At 44.9% G+C, this 23,434-nt stretch overlaps 1 protein-coding gene across 1 annotated transcript in view; it reads right to left on the bottom strand.

Moving 5' to 3' along the window:
- The window catches only part of DNER (delta/notch like EGF repeat containing), a 325,355-nt gene extending 302,211 nt beyond the window's left edge, over positions 1-23,144 (bottom strand). Inside the window, exon 1 of the mRNA XM_019923664.3 lies at positions 22,567-23,144. Coding sequence (XP_019779223.2) covers positions 22,567-22,848 — 282 coding nt within the window. The 5' untranslated portion in view covers positions 22,849-23,144. The remainder of the gene's footprint in view (positions 1-22,566) is intronic.
- Between the last annotated feature and the right edge of the window lie 290 nt (positions 23,145-23,434).

Genomic DNA, 23,434 nt, shown 5'->3' with positions numbered 1-23,434 from the left:
GCCTCCTTCTTCCCCAGCGAGAACTCTTTCTAGCCTACCACCCTGGTACCGAGACACCCAAGTTTGTTCTTCTGTTCAAATGCAGGATTCCTAATATAACAACCTTTGGCAAGTGTCACTGGAGTAATTACGTTTGAGGGCTGAAATTATTTCCCATCAGTGGGGCATCGTTGTCTTAGAATGTTTACGAGTAAATCTTACAAAGCGTCGACCCCATGTTAAAGTTTCTTTTCCACGCTCAGATATCAACTGAGTAGTCAACCGTGCAGCCAACTAACTCCAGTAATTTCCCCAAAGAAACATATGCAAGATGAGAATGTGTCATGTTTATTAATCATTTGTCAAGTTCTACAGAAAAGAATGCAAAGAGGGAATTACCAGGCAAAGCCCAAATGAGTTGATTCAGGCAACAGTATAACAGATATCTTACTTTCTCTCTAGCAACAGAAACTGAAATTTGGAACACAACAAAGCAATGGAGCCAATCTTGAGTCTCGAGGGAGATCATTCCAAGTCATGGAGGCCCTAGCAAAATGCTTCATTTGTGCTATAATACTGGCCCTTAGGACATATCTTCATTCATCAATTAGAGGCCAGAACTGTTCTCATCAGTAGGAATACTGAACCACAAAGCACAGATTCAGGATTCAGTGTGAAGACAACTGACCTCCCACCATAATGATTCTCATTTAAACTGAACGCAAGGGTGACAGACACAAAGTCGTCTTCACTAATCCATTCCACTCACCCCTGCAGAGCAAAACAAGTAAAAACAAACTTCTAGTTGCTCTTAGGGGGGTCCAGACTAAAGGAACCAGGAAAAGTAAATCCTTAGATGCTTTGTAGAAACTATACCTGATGATTCTGCAAATATCTGAGTCCATTTCCTACAGGCATTAGAGCAAAATGCACAAGAAAATTTATTTTCGAAAAAGAAAGAAAAGCTTTAGGATATTCTTCCTTGTAGAGAAGGAATGTTCCTGGTGGACAGAAAGGAGACGGCAGATGATGGGTCGAAGCCATGTGTTCAGACGGGACCTGCATTGCTGTCACAGCGACCAGAAGAGATACACTTGATTGGGTCTAATTTAGAGCTGAGGGAAATGAGGCTCAGAGATGGTAAGTAACTTGCTCAAGGCCACAGAACTAAGACGCAAATCCTTGGGTCCAAAGAGTGAAGGGACTGGGTATGTGACATAGAATCCCACGGGCTGGATAAGCACAAGGACAGGACAATAACGCAGAATCACCCATTTAATTTGATCGCTGCCAACCCTAACCCTGCTACGTACACTTTTCAGGGAAGGCTTACTTTGTCTCGGAGCAGACCAACAGCAGGGCAAGAAACCAAACCAAGTTCTCAACCAAGAAAGCAGAGGAAAGGTGACATTCCAGAAGGGAAAGGAACACAAAAAAGTGCTATGGGACCTACACAAATAACCCGGCCAGCGGCCCTGGACCACAGGTGCCCATCAGAATTGCCTAGGAGGCTCCTTTGTTAATACGCCACTCAGACAGCACCCCCGGTGATTCTGATGTAAGAGGTCTGGAGAAGGGCCCAGGCATCTGCATTTTTCAAGCTCCCCTGAGGATTTCCCTGGTGGTCCAGTGGCTAAGACTCTTGTGCTCCCAATGCAGGGGGCCCAGGTTCGATCCCTGGTCAGGGAACTAGATCCCACACGCCTCAGCTGAGAGTTCACGTGCCGCAACTAAAGATTCCGCGTGCAGCAACGAAGATCCCACGTGCCGCAACTAAATCCGGTGCAGCCAAATAAATAAATAACTATTTTAAAAATAAATAAATAAATAAAGCTCTGCTAGCGCTCACCCAATATGTAGCCAGGGTTGAGGACCACTGATGGGGGGTGGCGGGGGGCAGGATGCTTTTCCCCTTTTGCCTATAAAGCAAAATATGCCTTATGGATGTCTCTTTCTGAGTCTCAAGGGATGACAGACCTTTGTTCTTCTTTGGACAAATCATTCAACCTCCATGATTCTGCTTTCCCATCTGCCTAATAACGGCCAGGTGCAGAGAACGCATCTACTTCATCTCCGTTTGCCCAGTGCCAGGGCCTGGATGGAACCAGAGTTTGATAAAATGTTTATCGTTGGAGTGAGTGAAGCTCATTTTCTTTTAGTGAACTTTTGTACTTTTATACAGTACTTTCAGATTCACAGAAAAGTTGTAAAGAGAGTACGCAGAGTTACCATACAACCCATAACTCGTTTCTCTTATTACTAATATCTGACATTAGTTTGGTACGTTTCTCACAATTAATGAACCAATATTGACACATTATTACCAACTAAAGTCCATTCTTTATTCAGGTTTCCTTCGATTTTTCCTAATGTCCTTCTTCTGTTACAGGACCCCATATTACAGGTAGCCTTTATGGCTTCTCAGGCTCTTCTTGGAGGTGATAGGTTCTTTCCCAGGCTTTCCTTGTTTTTGATGACCTTGACAATTTTGAGGAGTAATGGTCAGGTATTTTGTAGAATGTCCCTCAATTAGGACTTATCAAAAGTGCCATTTTTATCACATCACGTCAAGGGTACATGTTATGAACATGACGTTATTTCTGATGTTGACCTTGATTACTTGGCAGAGCTCTTTTCCCCCGCTTTGCACACTATATATTCTTTGAGAGGAGGTCACTACGCACAGTCCACAGTTGAGGAAGGGGAGTTGGGCTCCCTCCTTAGGTAAGAGCATATCCACAGATTACCTGAGATTCTTCCACACAGGAGAGCTGTCTATTCTCCTCCATCGACTGATTGATTGACTGACGGGCAATCCTCTTTTCTAGTCAGCTGTGTGAACATCTCTCCTACAAAACAATAAACTCTCTCTATATCCTAATAAGTGGCCAAACCAGAACCTGGGCTCTTCTGATTCCAAGTCTCACGCCTCCTACTATTGATATATCAACCACTGAACTATTCCAGTCCCTGAAATAATCACTTTCGCTTCAGAGTCCATCAACTAATTAGGAAACTTCAGCTCGTTATCACCTGTGATCGTTTTATCAATTTAAATATCTGTGTCATCAAGATGAAATGCGTATCAGCTAAACAATTCTGAACAGCTCTAGAATACCAGATATTGAAACACATACACATTTTCTAAAACTGTCTCTGTACCTGTGTGTGTGTGTGTGTGTGTGTGTGTGTGTGTGCGCGCGCGCGCAAGGGTGGGTGTAAAAACATCTATTACAATATTTTGATCCATATACGCTCTCCAGTGTAAGGTATTAAAATCACTTAAAAGAAGGACGATAGAGACTAATATGGCAACAGGCACCATAAAAAGTGCCCCTCCAGGAAGTGTCGAGGAGACAGATCAATGGATGCAAAGAGGCAGATGGAAGGAATTCATTTTTGGCGAAACACCATTCAAATATGAAGAATAGTCATAAAGAGAAAGGCAATAGGCATATTGGGAATCTGTTGACTTCATTCTCAACAGCTATTACCCCTTGTTTTGAGAATAGTATCACAATTTCCTTAAGAAAAGCCCTCCTTCCAATCTTGGTCCCCAAGGTTTAACTGGGGTTAGTCCTGCTGGACACATGACCCAAGCCTGGCCAATCAGCAGAATCCAGCCCCCCCCCCAACCCCCCGAGCCACAGTGATTGGTTCAGAGACACACACATGACCCACATCAATCAACTAGAGCTAATCTCAGGACTTTCCAGAGCAACTGTAAAAAAAGGCTCTCTGTTCCATTGGGGTTGCTGGCAGTAAGGATGGTGTGAGCCTGGAGCTGCCAGAGGTCACCATCTGGGGATCTGAGAATAAAGCCAATGGGGAGGAAAGTGGGGGTGAGAGATGGAGAGACTCGTGACCCAGGTGATATTATTTGAGCCCCTGACACCACAGTGTCTATACTTTTTAATCCTGTGAACCTACAGACTTCCTTCTTGTTTAAGCTATTTGAATTGAGTTTTCTGTAGCTTGCAACCCAAGGAGTTCTAATTAATGCCTACAGGTGTGGAAGAACCCTGATCTGGCCTGGTTTTCAAACCTCTCTCATCTTCGTTTTCTCATTCATAAGATAAGAACTTTAGACATAGCTTAATCACTAAAGTCCTTATAGGACTTTAGAGTGCTTAATGCATTCCTATTTAAGACACTACATGTCTACTTAATAAAAACTCAAATACTCCATTGTATTTCTGGTCTGTTCATACTCATGCAAACACACAAAATTCACAATCATCTTAAAATTAGTACTTCTACTGGGTTTTAGCTGTGGTCAACCAAATTACTGAACTTTGTATCACAAGTGATTATGCAAGTTAATTACTATTTTAATAAAACTCACTTGATTTTTAGAGGTTCTCCATATGTTAAAATTAAAAATTACACTTTTAACAGTTATCTCTGAAGGTGTTGGGCAAAGCATGAAGCCACGCAGGAAAACTGTTTCTGATCCAGATGAAAATGGTTTTACGTTGAGTCCGTCTTAAAACAATGGCCTGCCTATCTAAGGATGTCTCTTAATTGCTAAAAAATAAAATGATGCAATGATTACAGTTAATATTTCACCATTCTAACTATTCTGCATAGTCTTCATCTGAATGGGATGTATTTCAGAACTGAGCTCAGTATCAGGTATAATGAATTTTTCTTATACGTTACAGGATGAGCAGACAGCTGGGATAATTGAAGAAAGAACCACCTTTGCAGACAGGGGACTCCACCTGCTGTATGACCTTGGCAAGTCACCAAGAACCCCTGTCCCCTCCAGGCTCCTCGCCTATCAAACCAAGGAAATGCCTCCTCCAAAAAAACGTGAAGATTAAAAATACATAATATAGAGGAAGGAACCTCGAACACATCCGGGCATATAAGTAACTGAATTTGAATCTGAATGTCCGTAAGAACATTCATGTTGTAAATCCCCACCCACACCCGCCGGAGGACTGTCCTTGTTGTTCGGAATGTCTGAGCTTAAATACGTTGGTGAAGAGAGCCCTGGACGGGGAGTCAGCAACATTCAACTCCTGACCCTGACATTCGTCTCTTTGGCCTTTACTTTCTTCTACAAAGTTAGACAAATGGCCACGATGAACTCTACGACGATTCTAAGCTCTAAAAGTCTACAGAATGTGTTGCCATCCGTTGGTTCGCAAGCTCGGGAGCTTCCAGGGTGAAATCTGATACTGGCCCCCATACGGTGAGGACAAGCCAGACCCTCTGGATTGGTGGATGGCAGGTTTAATAACCAAGGGAACTTATATATGTGGTATGTCCTGGGTGCCGCAAGACAGACAGATCTCTGCACCCGCCCGCCAGAATCTTAAATTTTACAGAGGTGCAGTCATGTATTCTCAGTCCAGATGGTCTCAACATCGCATTGCTCTCTCAGGGCTACATCCTTGAACGTGGCCCTCACTATGGGAAGGGTGGGCAGAATGCACACTCTAAGGACAGGGGAGGGGTAAGGAACCACTGACTGCCCGGGCTGAACTGGTGGGTCAACTAGCAGTCAGTGGCCTCCTCCAACACATTTTTAATCAGTGCTAAGTGACCGCCAGTGAAAGGATGAGTTCCTCAGATGATTAGCCTTGCTTTGAAAAAGAATGCCGCCTCCTCCACTCTCCCAGCATTCTATAAAAATGTGTCTCAGTGTCAGACTGTCATTAGGACAAGGCTGGAAGATTTCAAGTCATGGGAACGGAGGGATGAGTGGGAAGCAGGGGTTCACGCTGAGCCCTTGACCGGAGGATTCAGTTCGTTTTATGAGCTTCTCTGGGCCACAGCCTATCCAGGGTTGCCAGAACTGCCAGCTCCCTGAAGGCAGTTTGTCTGGGGGAGAAGCCTGTGTATTAGGGGCCATATTGAGCTCATAAAACACCCAATTCCCACTCCTTTCTAAACCACACTGCCCAAATCCCATTCCCTGAGGACATTACCCAGGTTCAGGTTGTAGGAACCAAGTAGCCTGGGGGTGGTTGCTAAGCGACAAGTGATCTCCGGGGCCTGCAGTCCTGCCGGCCCATCATCAAGTGCAGGGGGTCCCACCTCCCCATCCACTCAGATTCCTCATTTATACTGAGCTCATTAAAAACTAGCAATATATGTGCTCTCCATAAACCTACGGGAGCTACTTCCTTAACAAACAAATGTGCTCAGATGTTACTGCAACCCACCGTGATAACTGGGGAGGCTCCACGTCACCTTGTGATGTAGTCAATGTGCCTGATGGGTGCCAGGGCCTAGGAGAAGGGGACTGCCTAGGATACCTGAAGGTCATCCACCAGATGCCAAGACCTTTCTCAAGCTGTATGTGGCTAACTTATGATCCGGATGGCCTTGCATTGTTGTTTTTTCCATTTTCTGGCCTCAGTTTTCTCCTCAGTGAAATGAAGCGACTGGACCAATAACATCTAGGGCCACTTATTCATGGTGGCTCAGGTGCCCCTGGCCAGCTCTCTATTTCTCCCAAAGGAGCTCAGCAGACAACAGGCACTGGAATGAGGGATGAATCACTGGGATGGACAGGCAGTGCTTGGGGCCCAGGCTCAGCCAGAGGACAGAGCTCTCCAGTGCACAGGCCTTCCTGGGAGGGAGCCACGGGACACTGGGCTCTTTCATGAAGAGACAATGGAGCTGGGCAAGCAGAGTGCCATGAGAACTGGGGCCACAGATCAGGCCAGGAATGGAGTATCTGGGATGCTGTGTGCCCGGGCAAGGACAGAAGCAAGAAGACATCAATCTGGGATATGAGCAGAGGCTGCAAGTAACCACCCTGTGGAGAATCCTGGGCTCAGCCTGTATAAGAAGGTAACACAGATGGAAATGCACTTGTCAGTTCCTTGAAAAGTTAAATATAGAATTGAAATATATTCCTAGATATAGACCCAAAAGAACTGAAAACAGGTACTCAAACAATTACTTGTACAGGCATGTTCATAGCAGCACGAGTCACAATAACCAAAAGGCAGAAACAACCCAAACGTCCAGCAACTGATGAACAGACAAATGTCATAGAATGCAACGGAATAGCATTCAGTCATAAAAAGGAATGAAGTGTCGATACATGCTACAATGTGGAAGAATCTCAAAAACATTATTCTAAGTGACAAGCCACACACCAAAGGTCAGATATCGTATGATTCCATTTATATGAAATACCAAGAACAGGTAAATCCACAGAGATAGAATGCAGATTGGTGGTTGCTAGGGACTGGGCAGAATGGGCAGCAACTGATTAACGGGTACAACCCTTTTAGGGTGACGAAAATGTTCTGTAACTAGAGAGATGTTGAGTCCACAACACTGTGAATGTACTAAATGCCACTGAATTGTTCACCCAAAAATGGTTACGTTTCTATCATGTGAATTTGCCTCAATAAAAACAATTTTTTAAGATATCACACACCCCTTGGAAATACCTGGGATGGTGTATGATACAGGCACTAGAGGATTATGAAAAACCACGGGACACGTCGGGACTTTACTACCTCTCCATGCCGATACACCCAATGACCACTGATGTGTCTTTCTATGCCTTTAGGTTCTTTCTAATGCACTGTGGTCAGAGCCCTAAGAATAGAACGCTAGAACTCTCCAGTAAATAGGCTCCTTTCCAGGTTTCTGTTTAGGTGTTTATATCAAGAGGCAAGCAGCTGTTCATTTGTAGGCTCCACCAAGGAAGCAGATCTGCTGGGGAACCAGACGAGAATAAAGACTCTCTTTTCTGGGAAAGAAGATCCATCTTTGCTGAGGAGGCCATTTTCAAGGGATCCACATGGAAAAGGAAGGGAGAGGAGAGGCAGGGAGCCCAATGGCACTGTCCCCGTCAAAAGCCTTGTCACCTACCGTTCTCCGTCCCCCAGACAACACTGCATGTGAACCATTTTTCCAAATATAAGGGAGAAAGAACAAAGGAATCACAAGTACTCATATACTAGTAGGAAAAGCCAAGGTTAGGAAAAAGGGCTCTTGACTTCTAAACTCCCACGGGCTCTTCTTGAAGAAAGACAGATATCATATGATATCGCTTATATGTGGAATCTAAAAAAGGGTACAAATGGGGGCTTCCCTGGTGGCGCAGTGGTTGAGAGTCCGCCTGCCGATGCAGGGGACACGGGTTCGTGCCCCGGTCCGGGAAGATCCCACATGCCGCGGAGCGGCTGGGCCCATGAGCCATGGCCGCTGAGCCTGCGCGTCCGGAGCCTGTTCTCCGCAACAGGGGAGACCACAGCAGTGAGAGGCCCGCGTACCGCAAAAAAAAAAAAAAAAAAAAAAAAAAAGGGTACAAATGAACTTATCTACAAAACAGAAATCGAGTTACAGGTGTAGAAAACAAACTTATGGTTAGCAGGGGTAAGGGGGGGAGGGATAAATTGGGAGGTTGGGATTGGGATTGACATAAACACACTACTATATATAAAATAAATAACTAATAAGGACCTACTGTATAGCACAGGAAACACTACTCAATACTCTGAAATAGTCTATATGGGAAAAGAACCTAAAAAAGAGTGGATAGGGCTTCCCTGGTGGTGCAGTGGTTAAGAGTCTGCCTGCTAATGCAGGGGACACGGGTTCGAGCCCTGGTCTGGGAGGATCCCACATGTCGTGGAGCAACTGGGCCCGTGAGCCACAACTACTGAGCCTGCACGTCTGGAGCCCGTGCTCCATAACAGGAGAGGCTGCGATAGTGAGAGGCCCGTGCACCGCGATGAAGAGTGGCCCCCGCTTGCCACAACTAGAGAAAGCCCTTGCACAGAAACGAAGATCCAACACAGCAAAAATAAAATAAATAAATTAATAAATTCCTACCCCCAACATCTTAAAAAAAAAGCGTGTATATGTGTATATGTATAACTGATTCACTTTGCTGTGCACCTGAAACTAACACAACGTTGTAAATCAACTATACTCCCATAAAAATTTTTTTTTAAAGTCCTCTTCCAAGCGTACAAAACATCTCAAGAGTTCACTGAAGGTGAAGGAAGCAAGGAAACCTCACATAAGGGATTATTTTAAAGATGTCAGCATCATTTTTTAACACTCTAAAGGCTGAACAAAATAATAACAAATTTTTCCTTAGGAAACAAAAAGAGTGATTTCCCTTTCAGTCAGTATAGCCCCAAATCCCCAGCCCACCCCGTCCTACCCTCTATTTATAAAAGAAAAACATAATATTAAATTTACTTCTCTCCAGCTGAGAGTTTATTTTAAACCTCACAGAAATGCTAATATTATTTCTCATTTCTCTGTCTCTCTTATTATTTCTCTCATTATCAAGCTTTTCTACGGAAATAAAAGAATTCCCTTTTGCACAACCAAAAAACCAATGACCAATTTTAAAGAGTGAAAATGAAGACAGAAGACCACAAAAATTCCTGGTCAGATAAAAGGGATTGTTCTCAAGGGAAAAAGTGTTAAATACATAACATGAAATTAAAGCATAAGGGAATCTGCATTTTGTTGAATATTAAGATGAGTCTTTTTCTGCCCAAGCCTGGATGGAGAACACTTCTTGAAATCAGAACATTACATCACCAAGAACTTCTAAGAAATACTCTATTATCCAATAATGGCCATTAAAATTAACTTGGTGATTTTAACAAAATACTAAGAAACCCATGCCAACTATTAAAGGGGAAGTGTGCTGAGCAGTTCTTTTAAAAAAATAAATGAAGCATCTTAATGCTTGCAGTGTTTCAGCTTCAAAAAAGTCAAGACAAATAACAAGTATTTAAGTATGATTTAGAAAGTCTATGCTAGCCCTTCTTAAAATAGACATAAACTGGGGCTATGTTTAATTATACATTCTAAAAAGGCAATAGGATCAGTCCTATCGACATAAATCTTGGCCAAAACGGAATTCTTTAAAAGCAAACTCCTGGTTCAAATTGGGTAATTCTCAAAATATTGTACAATGTAGTACTGGTATCAAACATTAGAATTCTAATGAAAATTTACTGACCACCCCATGGATGAGTTTGGCTAAATAAAAAACAAAAATTATAAGCTTCTAAAGGGCAAAACAATGACTATAAGCAGAGTCAAAAGAAAAAAGATAAATAGGGAAAAACTATTAATAACACAAAGGACAAAGGACTAATTTTCTCACTAACAATGTGCTATGGCAGATCAATTTTTTTTTTTTTTTACCACACCAGGCAGCATGCAGGATCTTAGGTCCCCAACCGGGGATCAAACCCATGCCCCCCCTGCACTGGGAGCACAGAGTCTTAACCACTGAAACCCCAGGGAGGTCCCACAGCAGATCAGTTTAAAAAATGAACAACCCAAAAGAAAATTAGGCAAAAATAAGAATAGGCAATTCATTAAAAAATGTTCTCCTTCATTCATAATTTTTAAAATGCAAAGAGAACCACTGAGATACCATGTTTTACCTATCAGTTAACACACAGAAATAAAATCTGAGATACCAGTATTAACAAAAATGTGGGTGAACAGGCCTTCTCAAGTGCTGTTAGCAAATAAGCAAAGCTGCTCAATCTGTTTGGATGGCAATTTAGCAATATTTACTAGAGTGTTTAATGTATGCAACTTTTGACATACATATATATACACATATGTCATTGCATATAATTATATACATACATATATAGTCATTGCAACATCATTTATAATGGACAAATGGAAATAGTGTATTTCAGTAAAGACTGGATACATAAATATTCACATGATGGAATACTATTCAGCCATCAAAAAGAACGAGTTTGCTTTCTGTTTTAAGATATAGTAAGATGTTCATAGTAGATTAAGAAAACATTTGCAAAACAGTATGCACAAGATGATTTCGTCTTTATATAAAATAGTTGCATGGATATGAGTATTTACATATGCTTCACATATGTTTATATGTACAGAGAGGAAAACGTAAAGAAAGCTACACACCAAAATGTGAACAATGACCACTGCAGAGGCATGAGATTAGCAGAAGAGGGGGAGAAAGGGTAAGATAAGTTTACCAGTAGGCCTCATTCACTATATTTTTATAGGTTTTTAATGTCCTAACACAGTTTGATGGTTGCCCTTAAAAGGGCCCAAGAAGATGTAAAACTATGAGCTAAATTATTATCTTAAATGCAAGCTAAGAAAATTTGCCTTGTGTAATTATTTGGCAAGAATTTAAATTGCCATTGAGAAGCCCGTTAGAGCAAAGCTGGTAATCAGAGCAGGGATTAGTTGGGCTTTTTGGGTAAGGTTGCCAGATTTAGCAAATTAAACATAAAGAACTCCCAGTTAAATTTGAATTTCAGAAAAACAATGTGCAATATTTGGGACACAGAAAACAAAATTCATTTTTTATCTGAAATTCAAATTTAACTGAGCATCCTGTATTTTAGCTGGCACCCCTATTTGGGGGCTACTTCACAGTCCCAGGCTGGCTCTTGGTACATGCTTTCGTCCCTGCCCAGAAGTTTCTCGTGTATTTAGCTAGCTTCTTCTTCCTCTGTGCTAGTAGTTATTTTATTGGTGGAAGACTTCTTCAAGAATCTCATGAAACTTGTGAGCCATTCCCCAGGAGAACAAATATGTACAAAAGGTGGCATCTCGGGACATCCCTGGTGGCGCAGTGGTTAAGAATCCGCCTGCCAATGCAGGGAACATGGGTTCAAGCCCTGGTCCGGGAACAGATCCCACATGCTGAGGAGCAACTAAGCCCGTGTGCCACAACTACTGCGCCTGTGCTCTAAAGCCCACGAGCCACAACTACTGAGCCCACATGCCACAACTACTGAAGCCCGCGTGCCTAGCGCCTGCGCTCCACAACAAGAGAAGCCACCGCAATGAGAAGCCCGTGCACCACAATGAAGAACAGCCCCTGCTCGCCGCAACTAGAGAAAGCCCGCACGCAGCAACGAAGACCCAACGTAGCCAAAAATAAATAAATAAATTTATTAAAAAAAAAAAAAGTTGGCATCTCAGGACATCTGTATACTCTTGAAACCACCTGTAGATTCCAGATTAAGAACTCTAATTTCTATCTAGGTGTGACGTGCTATCCTGATTCTTGGAATTCCATGTCATCTCAACAAATTTAAAGGACTCACACAACCTGATTTCAAGACTTACTCTAAAACTACAGTAATCTAGGTCGTATGGAATTGGTGAAAGGATAGATATATAAAGTCAATGGAATGGAATAAAATAGACCCACATATGTATAGCTGAACAATTTTCAACAAAGGTGCCAAGATAATTCAGTGGAGATGGACAATCTTGTCAACAAATATTTCTGGAACAACTGGATATCCATATGCCAAAAAATGAATAAAAACTACTCATACACTGCACCACATACAAATATTATCTCTAAATGGGTCAAAGACTTAAACGTAACACCTAAAACAATACAATTCCAGAAGAAAATACAGGAGAAATTTTTTGTGACCTTGGATTAAGCAAAGATTTCTTACAGAGGACGCAAAAAAGCACACACCATAAAAGAAAAAGTGGATAAATTAGACTTCACCAGTATTAAAAACCTGCCCTTCAAAAGACACTGTCAAGAAAATAAAAAGACAAGCCACAGTTTGGGAGAAAATATTTGCAAGTCACATACGGAATAAAGGATGTGCATCCAAAATCTAGAAAGAACTCCATAACTCATTTGAACCAAACACTTCATCAAAAAAAAAAAGGTATGGATGGCCAATAGCACAAAAAAAAATGCTCAGTATCATCTATTGTTACGAAAATGCAAACTAACACTGCAATGTGATGCCACTATACACCTATTACAATAGCTAAAATCTAAATCACCAACGATACCAAAAACTGACAAGGATGCAAGCAACTGGAACCCTCATTTAATGCTGACTGGGATGCAAAATGACATAGTCATCCTGGGAAACAGCCTGGCAACTTCTTATAACGTTTAACATGCACTTACGCATGACCCAGCAATCCCACTCCTAGGTACTTACTAAAGAGAAATGAAAACATGTACACTTAAAGACCTGTACGTGGACGTTTTACTCATAATCAGCAAAAACTGGAAACCACCCAAATGTCATGAATCGGTGAAAGGATAAATGAAATTGCAGTATATCCATACAATGGAATACTACTCGGCAATAAAAAGAAATTACTGATGCATGCAACCTCAGAAGCATTACACTAATAGAAGCAGCACACATGTTGTGTGGTTTAGATATTCCAGAAACTGCAAAACTGTAAGGACAGAAATCAGACCAGCAGAGGCCAGGGGCTGGGCCTGGGGAGAGGGTTTACTACAAAGGGGCATGAGGAAATTTATGGAGGTGATGCGCTATTATATATCCTAATTGTGGTGACAGTTACACAACTATATTTCAAAAATCATAGAACTGAAGGCTTAAAGGGGTGAATTTTACTGTATATAAATTACACCTTAATTTTTGAAAGAGACTGAAAATCCTTTGTGTAAGGAGTAATCAGGAAGGTCAGTTTGAAGTTAGAGAGTTTGGTTTTCTTTTCATATTTTCTAGATAAAATGTTCCCTTTCTTGGGTAATATACTGAAGATATACTTAACGTTTTTCCCATTCTAATACATTTCACTTCGCTTAAAAATTAAGGGTGGGATTTTGCTCCAAATAACATATTTTGGAAATCTGACCTGAACACTGTCAGAAACTGTCAATCATCCTTACTGGGCTGTCCTTCCACTGGGCGGATATCAGTCCATTTACTACAGACTCTGGGGTTCTGATTTCCCATGGAAAAGAGGGACTAGATCCTTTTCATCTCAGGTAATCACTTCCACCACAAAATGCCTTCCCTAAAGGAGTTTCAATCTGCCTCTGAAACCCAAAAGTAATTACAAATGCTCCCTTAAATTAATTACAAGCAGCAGATAATTGTCAGCATTGGAATTCTAAAGGACGTGCCAGCTTTCAGGAACCCTTAGCAAAAGATAGCAGACATTTCTCTTTCCAAGCGCCTTTCCTTTAAGTACACTTATTTCATTGCACAAATCCTCACTCTTTTTCAAAAGCCCTATGCCATTTCTCTCTCTTAAGAAAGAAAAACCTTAACATTACACAAACCCAAAGCATCCCTGCAGAAACTAAAACTGCCAGAACTGGCACCGCTACCAATTTTTCCTCTGGTTCCCCTCCAGCACTCGCTTTGAAAGTCACAAACAAGGAGCAGTTTGAGGCAAATGCAGTGTAATAATAGCAAAAACATTATACTTGAAGCCCCAACGCTGGGGCCCAGCTCTCCAATGCTGTCACCGAGCTGTATGACCCCAGGTAAGTTTCCTTAGCCATGAAATGGAGAGAGGTATCCACTTTTACAGAAATAGCAGTTCGTATGCACAGAGGGCCAACTCTGTGCCAGGGGGATTACGAGCTACTCTGTTCATCCTTCCAAACATCCTATGAATGAATGAGGAATTGAGGTTAAGAAAGCTAATAAGCTCCTAAGAAGCAAGAAGGATAAACAATAACAAAAAGTTTGCAAATATAAGTAAATATAAGTAGACATTTCTGCATAATAATAATATTACAATTGTTGAATTTGTGTTTTATAAAATAGGTCATGATTAAATTTTGAACAATTAAAAAAAAGCGGGGGGGCTTCCTTGGTGGCACAGTGGTTAAGAATCCGCCTGCCAATGCAGGGGACACGGGTTCAAGCCCTGGTCCGGGAAGATCCCACACGCCGTGGAGCAACTAAGCCCGTGCACCACAACTACTGAGCCCGCATACCACAACCACTGAAGCTGACGCACCACAACTACTGAAGCCCATGGGCCTAGGGCCCGTGCTCCGCAACAAGAGAAGCCACCGCAATGAGAAGCCCGCGCACCGCAATGAAGAGTAGCCCCTGCTCGCCACAACTAGAGGAAGCTTGCGTGAAGCAACAAAGATCCAATGCAGCCAAAAATAAATAGAAGTAAAAAAAAATAAAAGGTAATAAGCTTGTAGTGACCGAGGGCGGATTCTAAACCTCTAAATTCACACCCCAAACCCCTACAGCTGGTGTTTCCTTTCCCTACCACACACGCCTCCCTGGAAGTAAACTAACTTCAGTGTCCAAACATATTAAACAAGGTCTGATGTACAATGAAAAGTTAAAGTCTGCCCAGGATGACTCTCGAGATCAAAGACAAGGGCTCTGTTTATCCATTGGTATATCTCCCACTGCATCCAGCCTTAGTGGCTGGCCCTAGAGCCTGGCTATAGACACCCCTGGAGAAGAAAGGACAGAGGGAGGATAAGGGAAGGGGAAGGGGGACCAGCCTTTATTTAGCTCAGTCAAATAAAAACGGAAGAATAAATTCTTTCCACCAACGTTTACGGAAACATTCAGCCAACCTCTTCCTTTGTCACGGGCCAGACAAATATTTTCAGCTTTACAATCCATAGTCTGTTGCAACTGCTCCACTCTGCTGGTGGAGCCCACCAGCAGATAAGACTTAAATGAATGGGCGTGGCTGTGTTCTCTGCTGGTGTAGCCCAGCAGCAGATAATACTTAAATGAATGGGCGTGGCTGTGTTCCATAAAGCCTGATTGACACTGGAATTTGAATTTCATATCATTTTCATGCGTCCCAAACTCTGATTCTTATTTTGATTTGTTTCCAACCATTTTAAAATGTTAAAACCATTCTTGGCTGGTTGCCTGTCTGCTGTCCGGTGCCTGATGCTCCTGTAATCCTGAACCTTACAGCCCTGTCAGGGGTCCTGCTCTGCCCTCACTCACCCTGGGGAGCAGGGAGGGGTGACTTAGAGAAGCCCCTCCTCTTTTTTTTTTTTTAGCGGTACGCAGACCTCTCACTGCTGTGGCCTCTCCCGTTGCCAAGCACAGGCTCCGGACGCGCAAGCTCAGCGGCCATGGCTCACGGGCCCAGCCACTCCACGACATGTGGGATCTTCCCGGACCGGGGCACGAACCCGCGTCCCCTGCATCGGCAGGCGGACTCTCAACCACTGCGCCACCAGGGAAGCCCAGCCCCTCCTCTTAAAGACAACTGCACTAAGACTCACAGTGTGAGTGTTGACCGAAGACAGGTCAGTGTTCAAATGGAGCAATGAATGATTCCATAAAAGGCTAGGTGGCCAGCGCATGGTCAGTCCACATTGTTCTCTTACTGTTTTTGACACCCACCTGGTAAGGGGGGTACAGAGGAGGAACTAACAGAAGTGAATGCTGTAGGGAGTCAGCAGCAAAATCCCAGTTTTCTAGCATCTGATACATCACAACCAAAGAAATGAATCTCCACTGGTGGAATTTTAGTCTCTTTGGAAAACGGGTAAGAAAGAAAGATTTTTTTTTTTGGTCCAAGGGAAAAACATGAAATAAACAAGAGTCCTCTTACAGATACGCACAATGGATACCTTTTAGTAGGTGTCTCCTCTCGGCCAGTCACTGGACTAGATACTTTTCTAAGCCACAAAAACCTTCAAGGTTGGCATCAGGGTCCCATTTTCACAGATGAGGAAACCACACTGCAGAAAAACTAATTACTTCCCCGAGGACACTCAGAGTCCACCCTAGGTCTGATTCCCACATCTGGACTCAACACTGCATCACATACCACCTTCGTGGAGACTTCAAGTCCACTCTGAGATGCAAAATCTTTGCCATTGGAGGAAAGTGTGGGCCAGAAATTCCAGGCTCTGGATGCTCTTGGATGAGAAGGGCCAAGAGCAGGCGGGACTGTATTCTTTTTCTCTGCCACAGGCCACATGTTGGGCAGGCTGTCAGGGGAGATGACCAGAGTCTAGCGGGGACTTCCCTACCCTGGTCCTACAGTAGAATTACTTGGAGGACATTTAAAAATCACAGGTGCCCAGGCCCCACCAATTAAGTCAGAACTTGGGGGATGTGGGACAGTGGGACGCAGGCACTCATTTTTGTTAAAGCTCCTGGGGGACTCTACAGGCAGCCAGGGTTCAGCACCAGTGTAGGTGAAGGAGGAAGGAGGAAATATAAAGAAGTTCTATCCACAAACTTTACTGTGCTGTTGGACTTTCTGTCTGGGGGGCAAGATACTATAGTCCCTGCCTCTGGGCTGGGCAGCGCTGACCACAGCTGCCTCCTGGATCGGTAAGAAGATCTAAAAATACAGCTCAGCCATTCGGTTTTCTGACTCAAATACCCTTCGGCCTCAGATAGGTTTTCTTTCCTGTCTGATGCCTGAAATGAGGGCATAAACAAAAGCATTTTGGGTGGTACCGTGTCACATGAGAAGCTTAAGCAAAGAAGCTGAAGACAGAAATGTGTTTTTGTCAGGTGGCCAAACTGAGAAAAATGATGTTTCCTAAGGATTCATCAGATAAACCAAATAAGAAAATCACTCCAAAGGAAAACAACTGTTTCTTTCCTTTATTAAAAGTGTTCAGAGGATTTTGATGAGCTTCATTCATTTATTTCAAAAGAAAACAAAGTCACTGAGAATCTTCTGAGAAACTATTTCAGAATAAAAAGAACTATACATTTATCAAAATTTCAGTACAATGAATTTTTTTCATTTTTAAAACTGATCTAGTAGCATAACTCATCCTAGTAGGGAGAAAAAGCTGAGTCTGTTCATTGAAGGAAAACAATCACAGGCACTGAATAGACTGGTGTAATCATATTTTATATGAGAAACAGATAATCCTTTTCCTAGTGGTATACCTTGTATTTGTGCAACATTTTACTTTTTTTCAAAACGTTTTACATTCATTCTCCCATCCTCCTTTATCGAAAAAAATTTCACAATGTCCCATTTATTAATTGCATCTTTTCTAAAAAGAAACTAAGACAAGCATTCTAGTCCATTTTGGAGATATGAACACTGAAGTCCAGGGATGTTCGATTGCTCTCCCAAGGTCACAAAAAGTTAGTAGAAAAGCCAGAGAAAGAAGCAACGTCTCTTGACAGCTAATATAGGAGATTTTGCACATATCACAATGTGAGTCTGTGTGGGTGTGCGTGTGTGTGCATATGTGCAAAAAGTCCAGCAGAGAAGGCTGAAGCCGTGCAAAGAGCTAGAATTCTTTGTTGTTGTTTGTTAGCAAACTTCAGTCAAAATGGATTCATCTGAAGCAGAACCATTGTTTCAAGTCCCATGTTAAATCAAAGAGAGGGTTATAGAATCAGCTTAGTGGGTAAAACTACATAAAAAGCAGCTACACAAGCCCCTGTTTCCTCCAAGTGCAGAAACTGACACATTTTCATTCTAATCCCAAAGGATAAGATTCCTAGAGAACATAACATGAAGAAACAAACAGGTGTCTGACTGCTTGAATATTTGGCAAAGAATTAATTCATTAAAAGAGCTGGATTAAAACAAAATAATACAAATAATACAAATTTAAATAATCTCTACCTTGGATGGAAGGCCCAATGGAAGGGAGGAGTTCCTGTACCACTCACCCGAAAAGAAAAATTGGTCCAGCAGCTGCCATCTCTGATACCTGCCTGCTTCCCCAAATGAAACAGAAAGGCAAGAACAGCAGCCTCAATGTTTTTTAATTTGAAGTTTTTTCAAACCCATCAGAAATACTTATGTTTCTTTTATGTAGTGTCCATATGCTTGTCATCATGGTAAAAATAACTTCAGCCAGGACCCACAATTCTAACTCTGAGTGAAGGTCTTGCTTGGTGGGTAGCATAAGGGGAATTTGCTGTGTCTTTATCAGGCTTTTCACTCCAGCTGGGCACAGCCATCAACCTGTGTTTCAGAGCAAAACCAGGTGTTTTAAAGCAAACCCAGCCTCAGAAATCACTCCATCCCTTTTTTACTGCTAAGACTCAAAGAGGTTAGAGCGCTAATTTAAGGTCACACAGCTAAAAATAACAGGGCCAGGACTGGACTTTCATCTCCACACCGTTCGGACTCTACAGCTCTACATCAAGCCAGCTAATGGGTTCAACTCCCACACTGACCTAACAGGGTGACCTTGGGCCTCTCATTTAACTTTTCTGCACTTCATCTAAATAATGGGCATGGTTACAGCACCCAGCTCATAGGACACCATGAGGATTGGAGAGCTATATCTGTAAAGCCTCTGAAACATTGCTGGCACGTGGCAAGTGCTTGAGAAAAGAGTTAGCAATCACCATCATCATCACAGTCATCACTGTCATCATGTCTCTGTAGGTTAGATTTCCATATACATTTTTATTTTTTTCACATCTTTATTGGAGTATAATTGCTTTACAATGGTGTGTTAATTTCTGCTTTATAACAAAGTGAATCAGCTATACATATACATATGTCCCCATATCGCTTCCCTCTTGCATATACATTTTTAGAATCCACTGAATGCTCATGATTTAATAGGTCTAAGTATGTTAGAGGACTTAGAAAAGATGTATCTTAAGCATGAACAGGGGCTTGCACGGTTTGATCCTCCCACCAGCACCAAAGGAAAGAACACCTAGGCTTTCTAATCATTTTGCCTCCATGTGGGCAGAAGGGGAAGAGGGACAGGTGTGGCTTGAAAGCTGTCAGCAGTCAAACATCAAACAACAGAATCAGACTCTTTATCACCAACCTTGTGAGGCAGATCCCATCCTCGAAGATGGGAACCTGAGACTCGGTTTAGATCACCTGTCACAGCAGGTTCAAGGGCAGCAGCTCAGCTTCAAATGCACACATCCTCCTTCACACCACACAGTTCCCAGATTCTGTGAGTTCCTATCGCTGGGTGATACCAGAAGCACCGCCTGGACCCAGGGGCTTGCCCAAACACCAACCAGCCAGCTGACCACACAAAAGCTGAAGACAGCCTTAATCCATTTTAATCCCAACTAGTGGTTCATGGTTTTCTTAATTTTAAACACATACTGAAAAAAGGATGGAGGAGGGAGTGGGAAGGAGAAGAGGAAGGAAGGAAGGAAGGAAGGAAGGAAGGGAGGGAGGGAGGGAGGGAGGGAGGGGGAGGGGGAGGGGGGAGGGAGGGAGGGAGGAAGGGGAAGGGGAGGGGAAGGGGGAGGGGGAGGGGAAGGGGGAGGGGGAGGGAGGGAGGAAGGGGAGGGGGAGGGGGGAGGGGAGGGAGGAAGGGGAGGGGGAGGGGGGAGGGGAGGGAGGAAGGGGAGGGGGAGGGGGGAGGGGAGGGAGGAAGGGGAAGGAGGAGGGAGGAAGGGGAGGGGGAGGGAGGGAGGACTTCAGAGTTAGGTTCCAATGTTTTCATTGATAACATTATTGTCTTTGTAGTTGGGGGAGGGGTGACACTTGCTGTCTACAGAATTCTCTTCACGTACAGGTAAAATTCCATTTTCAATTTACCCAGCAAGCATGCGATTCTGTTTCAGCAAGCACACTGTCTGCAACGGCTAACATCCATTTCCCTTATCTGTAACTGAGTATGTGTAAGGGGTTTTTCCCCCTCTGTTTAACTTCTCTATTGAGATTGCCTTTTTCTCCCCACAGAAAATGAGAGTCTCAAGTGTTAATGCAAGAACATGAAAGATTAAATTAAAGTGATCAGGAATCAATTTCTTATGGGTTTACAAGGCTCTGAATCATCTCAGTTTAAGTTCTTCTGGGTAACCAAGCCAGAACCAGATCAGGTTCCAAATTTGCTCAGCTTTCCTGTTAGAATTAGTTACGCCAGCTCTCTTCAACTCGGAACTCCCAACCTAGTACTGCTTCTCCTCAGGTGGGCAGCATTCAGAGAGCTAAGACTGCCTCAGAAGGACCTAGAAGCCCGAATCTGTTTTGAACTAGTTGGTTCTGCAGTATTTGTGTATTAGTTCATGACTCATTTCTGAATGAATACATTATATATCAAAACACTACTTAGGACAAAAAAAAATTTACGCTTCTCTGAGTCATCTCTAGGAAGCAATAAAGAGGTCTTCCCCTTTCCTGAAGATTTCTTCTATTTTTAGAATCACCAAAAAAAAAAGTCTCAGAGTTGGGTTAAATCCCCAATGTCCAGTCTTTCTTCCCATTTACTTAAACTGATGTGCACTCTAACCTACCTTCTCCTGTCCATGTCTACTACACTCTGAATTCAAATTGACTGTTTCTTTCAAGGACAGATTTCAGACATGTAAATATGAGAGTGGTTTGATAGGAGCATTCAGGCAACTCACTTCTCCAGTAAAAGTCATATAGATCATCAGTCAACAGGGGAGATTAGTGAGCAAGATTCTGTCCTAATGGTTCGTGCGGCTCCAGCAGGCATCTCCCCAAAGAGTCCTCATTCCCCAGATGTACTCTGCGGGGTCGTAGCGCGCTCTCATCATTACCCTACTCCTAATCGTCAGCATCATCTCCCTTGAGGGAATTAAAGCTTATTGGAACCAATTAACAAAGAAGAGCACAACGTTGAAAAGATAGATTCAGCTTGATAATTTGCTACTACTGAGGAAAAACAGATTCTAGGAAATAGCAAAAATTGTCTGTCAAGGTCAAGTTTCTCAATCCCATTTAACTATATTAAAAAATACTGGCCTCTTACCCAAAGAAATAAAAGTGCATTTGAGCGTTTTCAAAGTAACTCTTGGGGCATTTAATCAAATTTATATGAAACAAACTCCTCCACTCCATATGTAAGAAAGAAAGCATCTGATCCCTTATACGTTCCACATTCACTTGGTTGAATTTAATAATTTCAGATAAATCCATCACTTGCCCTGCCCTGGAATAGAGACTTGGGGATTTTCTACCTGCACACACTGTGTGCCGAGTCGCCTACTGAAAATGTTGGTGTTAATAGGTTAGTAGGTTTCACCGAGCTTTTAACAAACTTGTAAGCCAGCCTTGTTTATTATCTGCCAAATTCTCTTGGAAATCCCAAATCCACGGTTAGCAGCTGGCCATCTCCCATCCCTCGCATGGCCCCACGCTTCCTTGAAGCTTCCCGGTGCCCAGCTCACTCCCTGGCTGCCTACCCCAAACATGCGCCTCCAGGAGCGTCCGGCAGGGAAGGCGACACAACAAGCCCAACTCGCAACGTCCCCTCCAATGCTTCCTGCTGCTCCAACACTCCTCCTAAGCTCAGAAAGGGCTGGTCGCAGGCCGCGGGGAGGCAGCTGACCGCTCGGCCTCCGGCGGCTTTGTTAGAGACCTCAAGGGGGTTGGAAAGGAAGGAAAATGCCCGACCCCTGGGCACGGAGCCCGCCACTCCCTGCCGCCCATACGGCTCACCCTCGACACATGCAGGATCCGGCGGGACAAGGAACAGGGGCCACCTGGACATGAACCCCGCCAGGGACGCTTGGAGCTGGTCCCTCTGCGTTGCCAGAACGGGTACCAAGACCCGGCTCTAGCGGAGTGTGGCTCGGCCTGGGCCGAGATGGGCGCGCCACTTGGCGGCTAATGGTCGTGCCAGGAGTACCAGAGCTAGCTAGCTAGGGTGGCTGCCAGGCCATGGAGCGGCGCGCTCCGAGAACCCCGGGCCGGCACGGCCGGAGTACCAGGGTGGGCAGAGAAGCGACACTTGCAAGGTCGGCCAGGGGTCCGCGTCCACGTGGGCCGAGAGGCCAGATCCATTCCCTTCCCGAAGGAGGAAAAGCTCCTGTCAGGCACCCTGGAGCTCCGCACCGGGTAGCGCGCAGTGGCCGGCGGGGAGAGGCTGCGGGTCCCCGGCCCGCGCCCGCCGCCGAGCCCGCCGCCGCGCCCGCCGCGTCCACTCACCTGGCAGTTGGCGCCAGAGATCCCGGCGGGACAGGTGCAGCTGTAGCCGGGGTCGCCGGCGGCGTCCGGGGACTGAGGGCCGGGCGCGGGGCGCGGGGTGCACACACCCCCGTTCCGGCAGGGCTGTGCGCCGCATGGCCCCGACACGGACAAGGACGCGGCAGGGACCGGGCTGGCCAGACAGCCGCTGCGGGGTCCCGCGCCGAGCAGCAGCAGCAGCAGCAGCAGGGCGGGCGCGGGCAGCAGCTGCGCACCGGGCGCCGGGGCGCGGCGGGGCAGCATGGCCGACGGAGCGGGCGCGGGAGCGGGAGCCGGGACTGAGGCGCGGCGGCGGCCCTGGCGGCGGGAGCGGCGGTACTGGCGTCGAGAACTGCTCCGCGGCGCCGGGCGCTTCCTGCAGCTGCGGGATCCGCGGTTCCCGGGGCAACGGCGGGCGGGGCTTGTGGGCGGGGCAAGCGGGGGCGGGGCTCCGGGCGTGCGTGGGAGGAGAGGGTCGTGAGGACCCTTCCCCCACAGGGGATTGAGTCACGGGGAGCAGAATGGCCGTCCGGGGCCCCCAGCCCAGAGGGGTGCGGTCAGAGTCGTGGGTGTGTCCAAAAGAACCTCGAGAGGTCAGTGGTGGCGGCGCGGCCCCGGCGGGGAGCTAAGGCGAGGCTCGGGAAGGAAAGGGGGTGGAGGAGGTCAACGCAGGCGCGGGGAGGACTTTACGGGGCCTCCAGGTGCAGAGCAGCGCTGCGCCCGCCAAGGGCCGGACAGGGGCGGGCGGGGGCGCCGCGCCCGACTGGCAGGAACCGCCCTCGGCCTCTTGGCGCAGAATCTGCGAGACCGCAGGGGGCCCGGCCTTACTTCATTCCCCGGGGCTGCTCCC

The sequence above is a fragment of the Tursiops truncatus genome, chromosome 7 (assembly GCF_011762595.2).
Source record: "Tursiops truncatus isolate mTurTru1 chromosome 7, mTurTru1.mat.Y, whole genome shotgun sequence".
In the NCBI taxonomy this organism is placed as follows: Eukaryota; Metazoa; Chordata; class Mammalia; order Artiodactyla; family Delphinidae; genus Tursiops; species Tursiops truncatus.
Note: the sequence above shows the minus strand (reverse complement) of the source record. Positions and strands in the feature narration are given on the sequence as shown.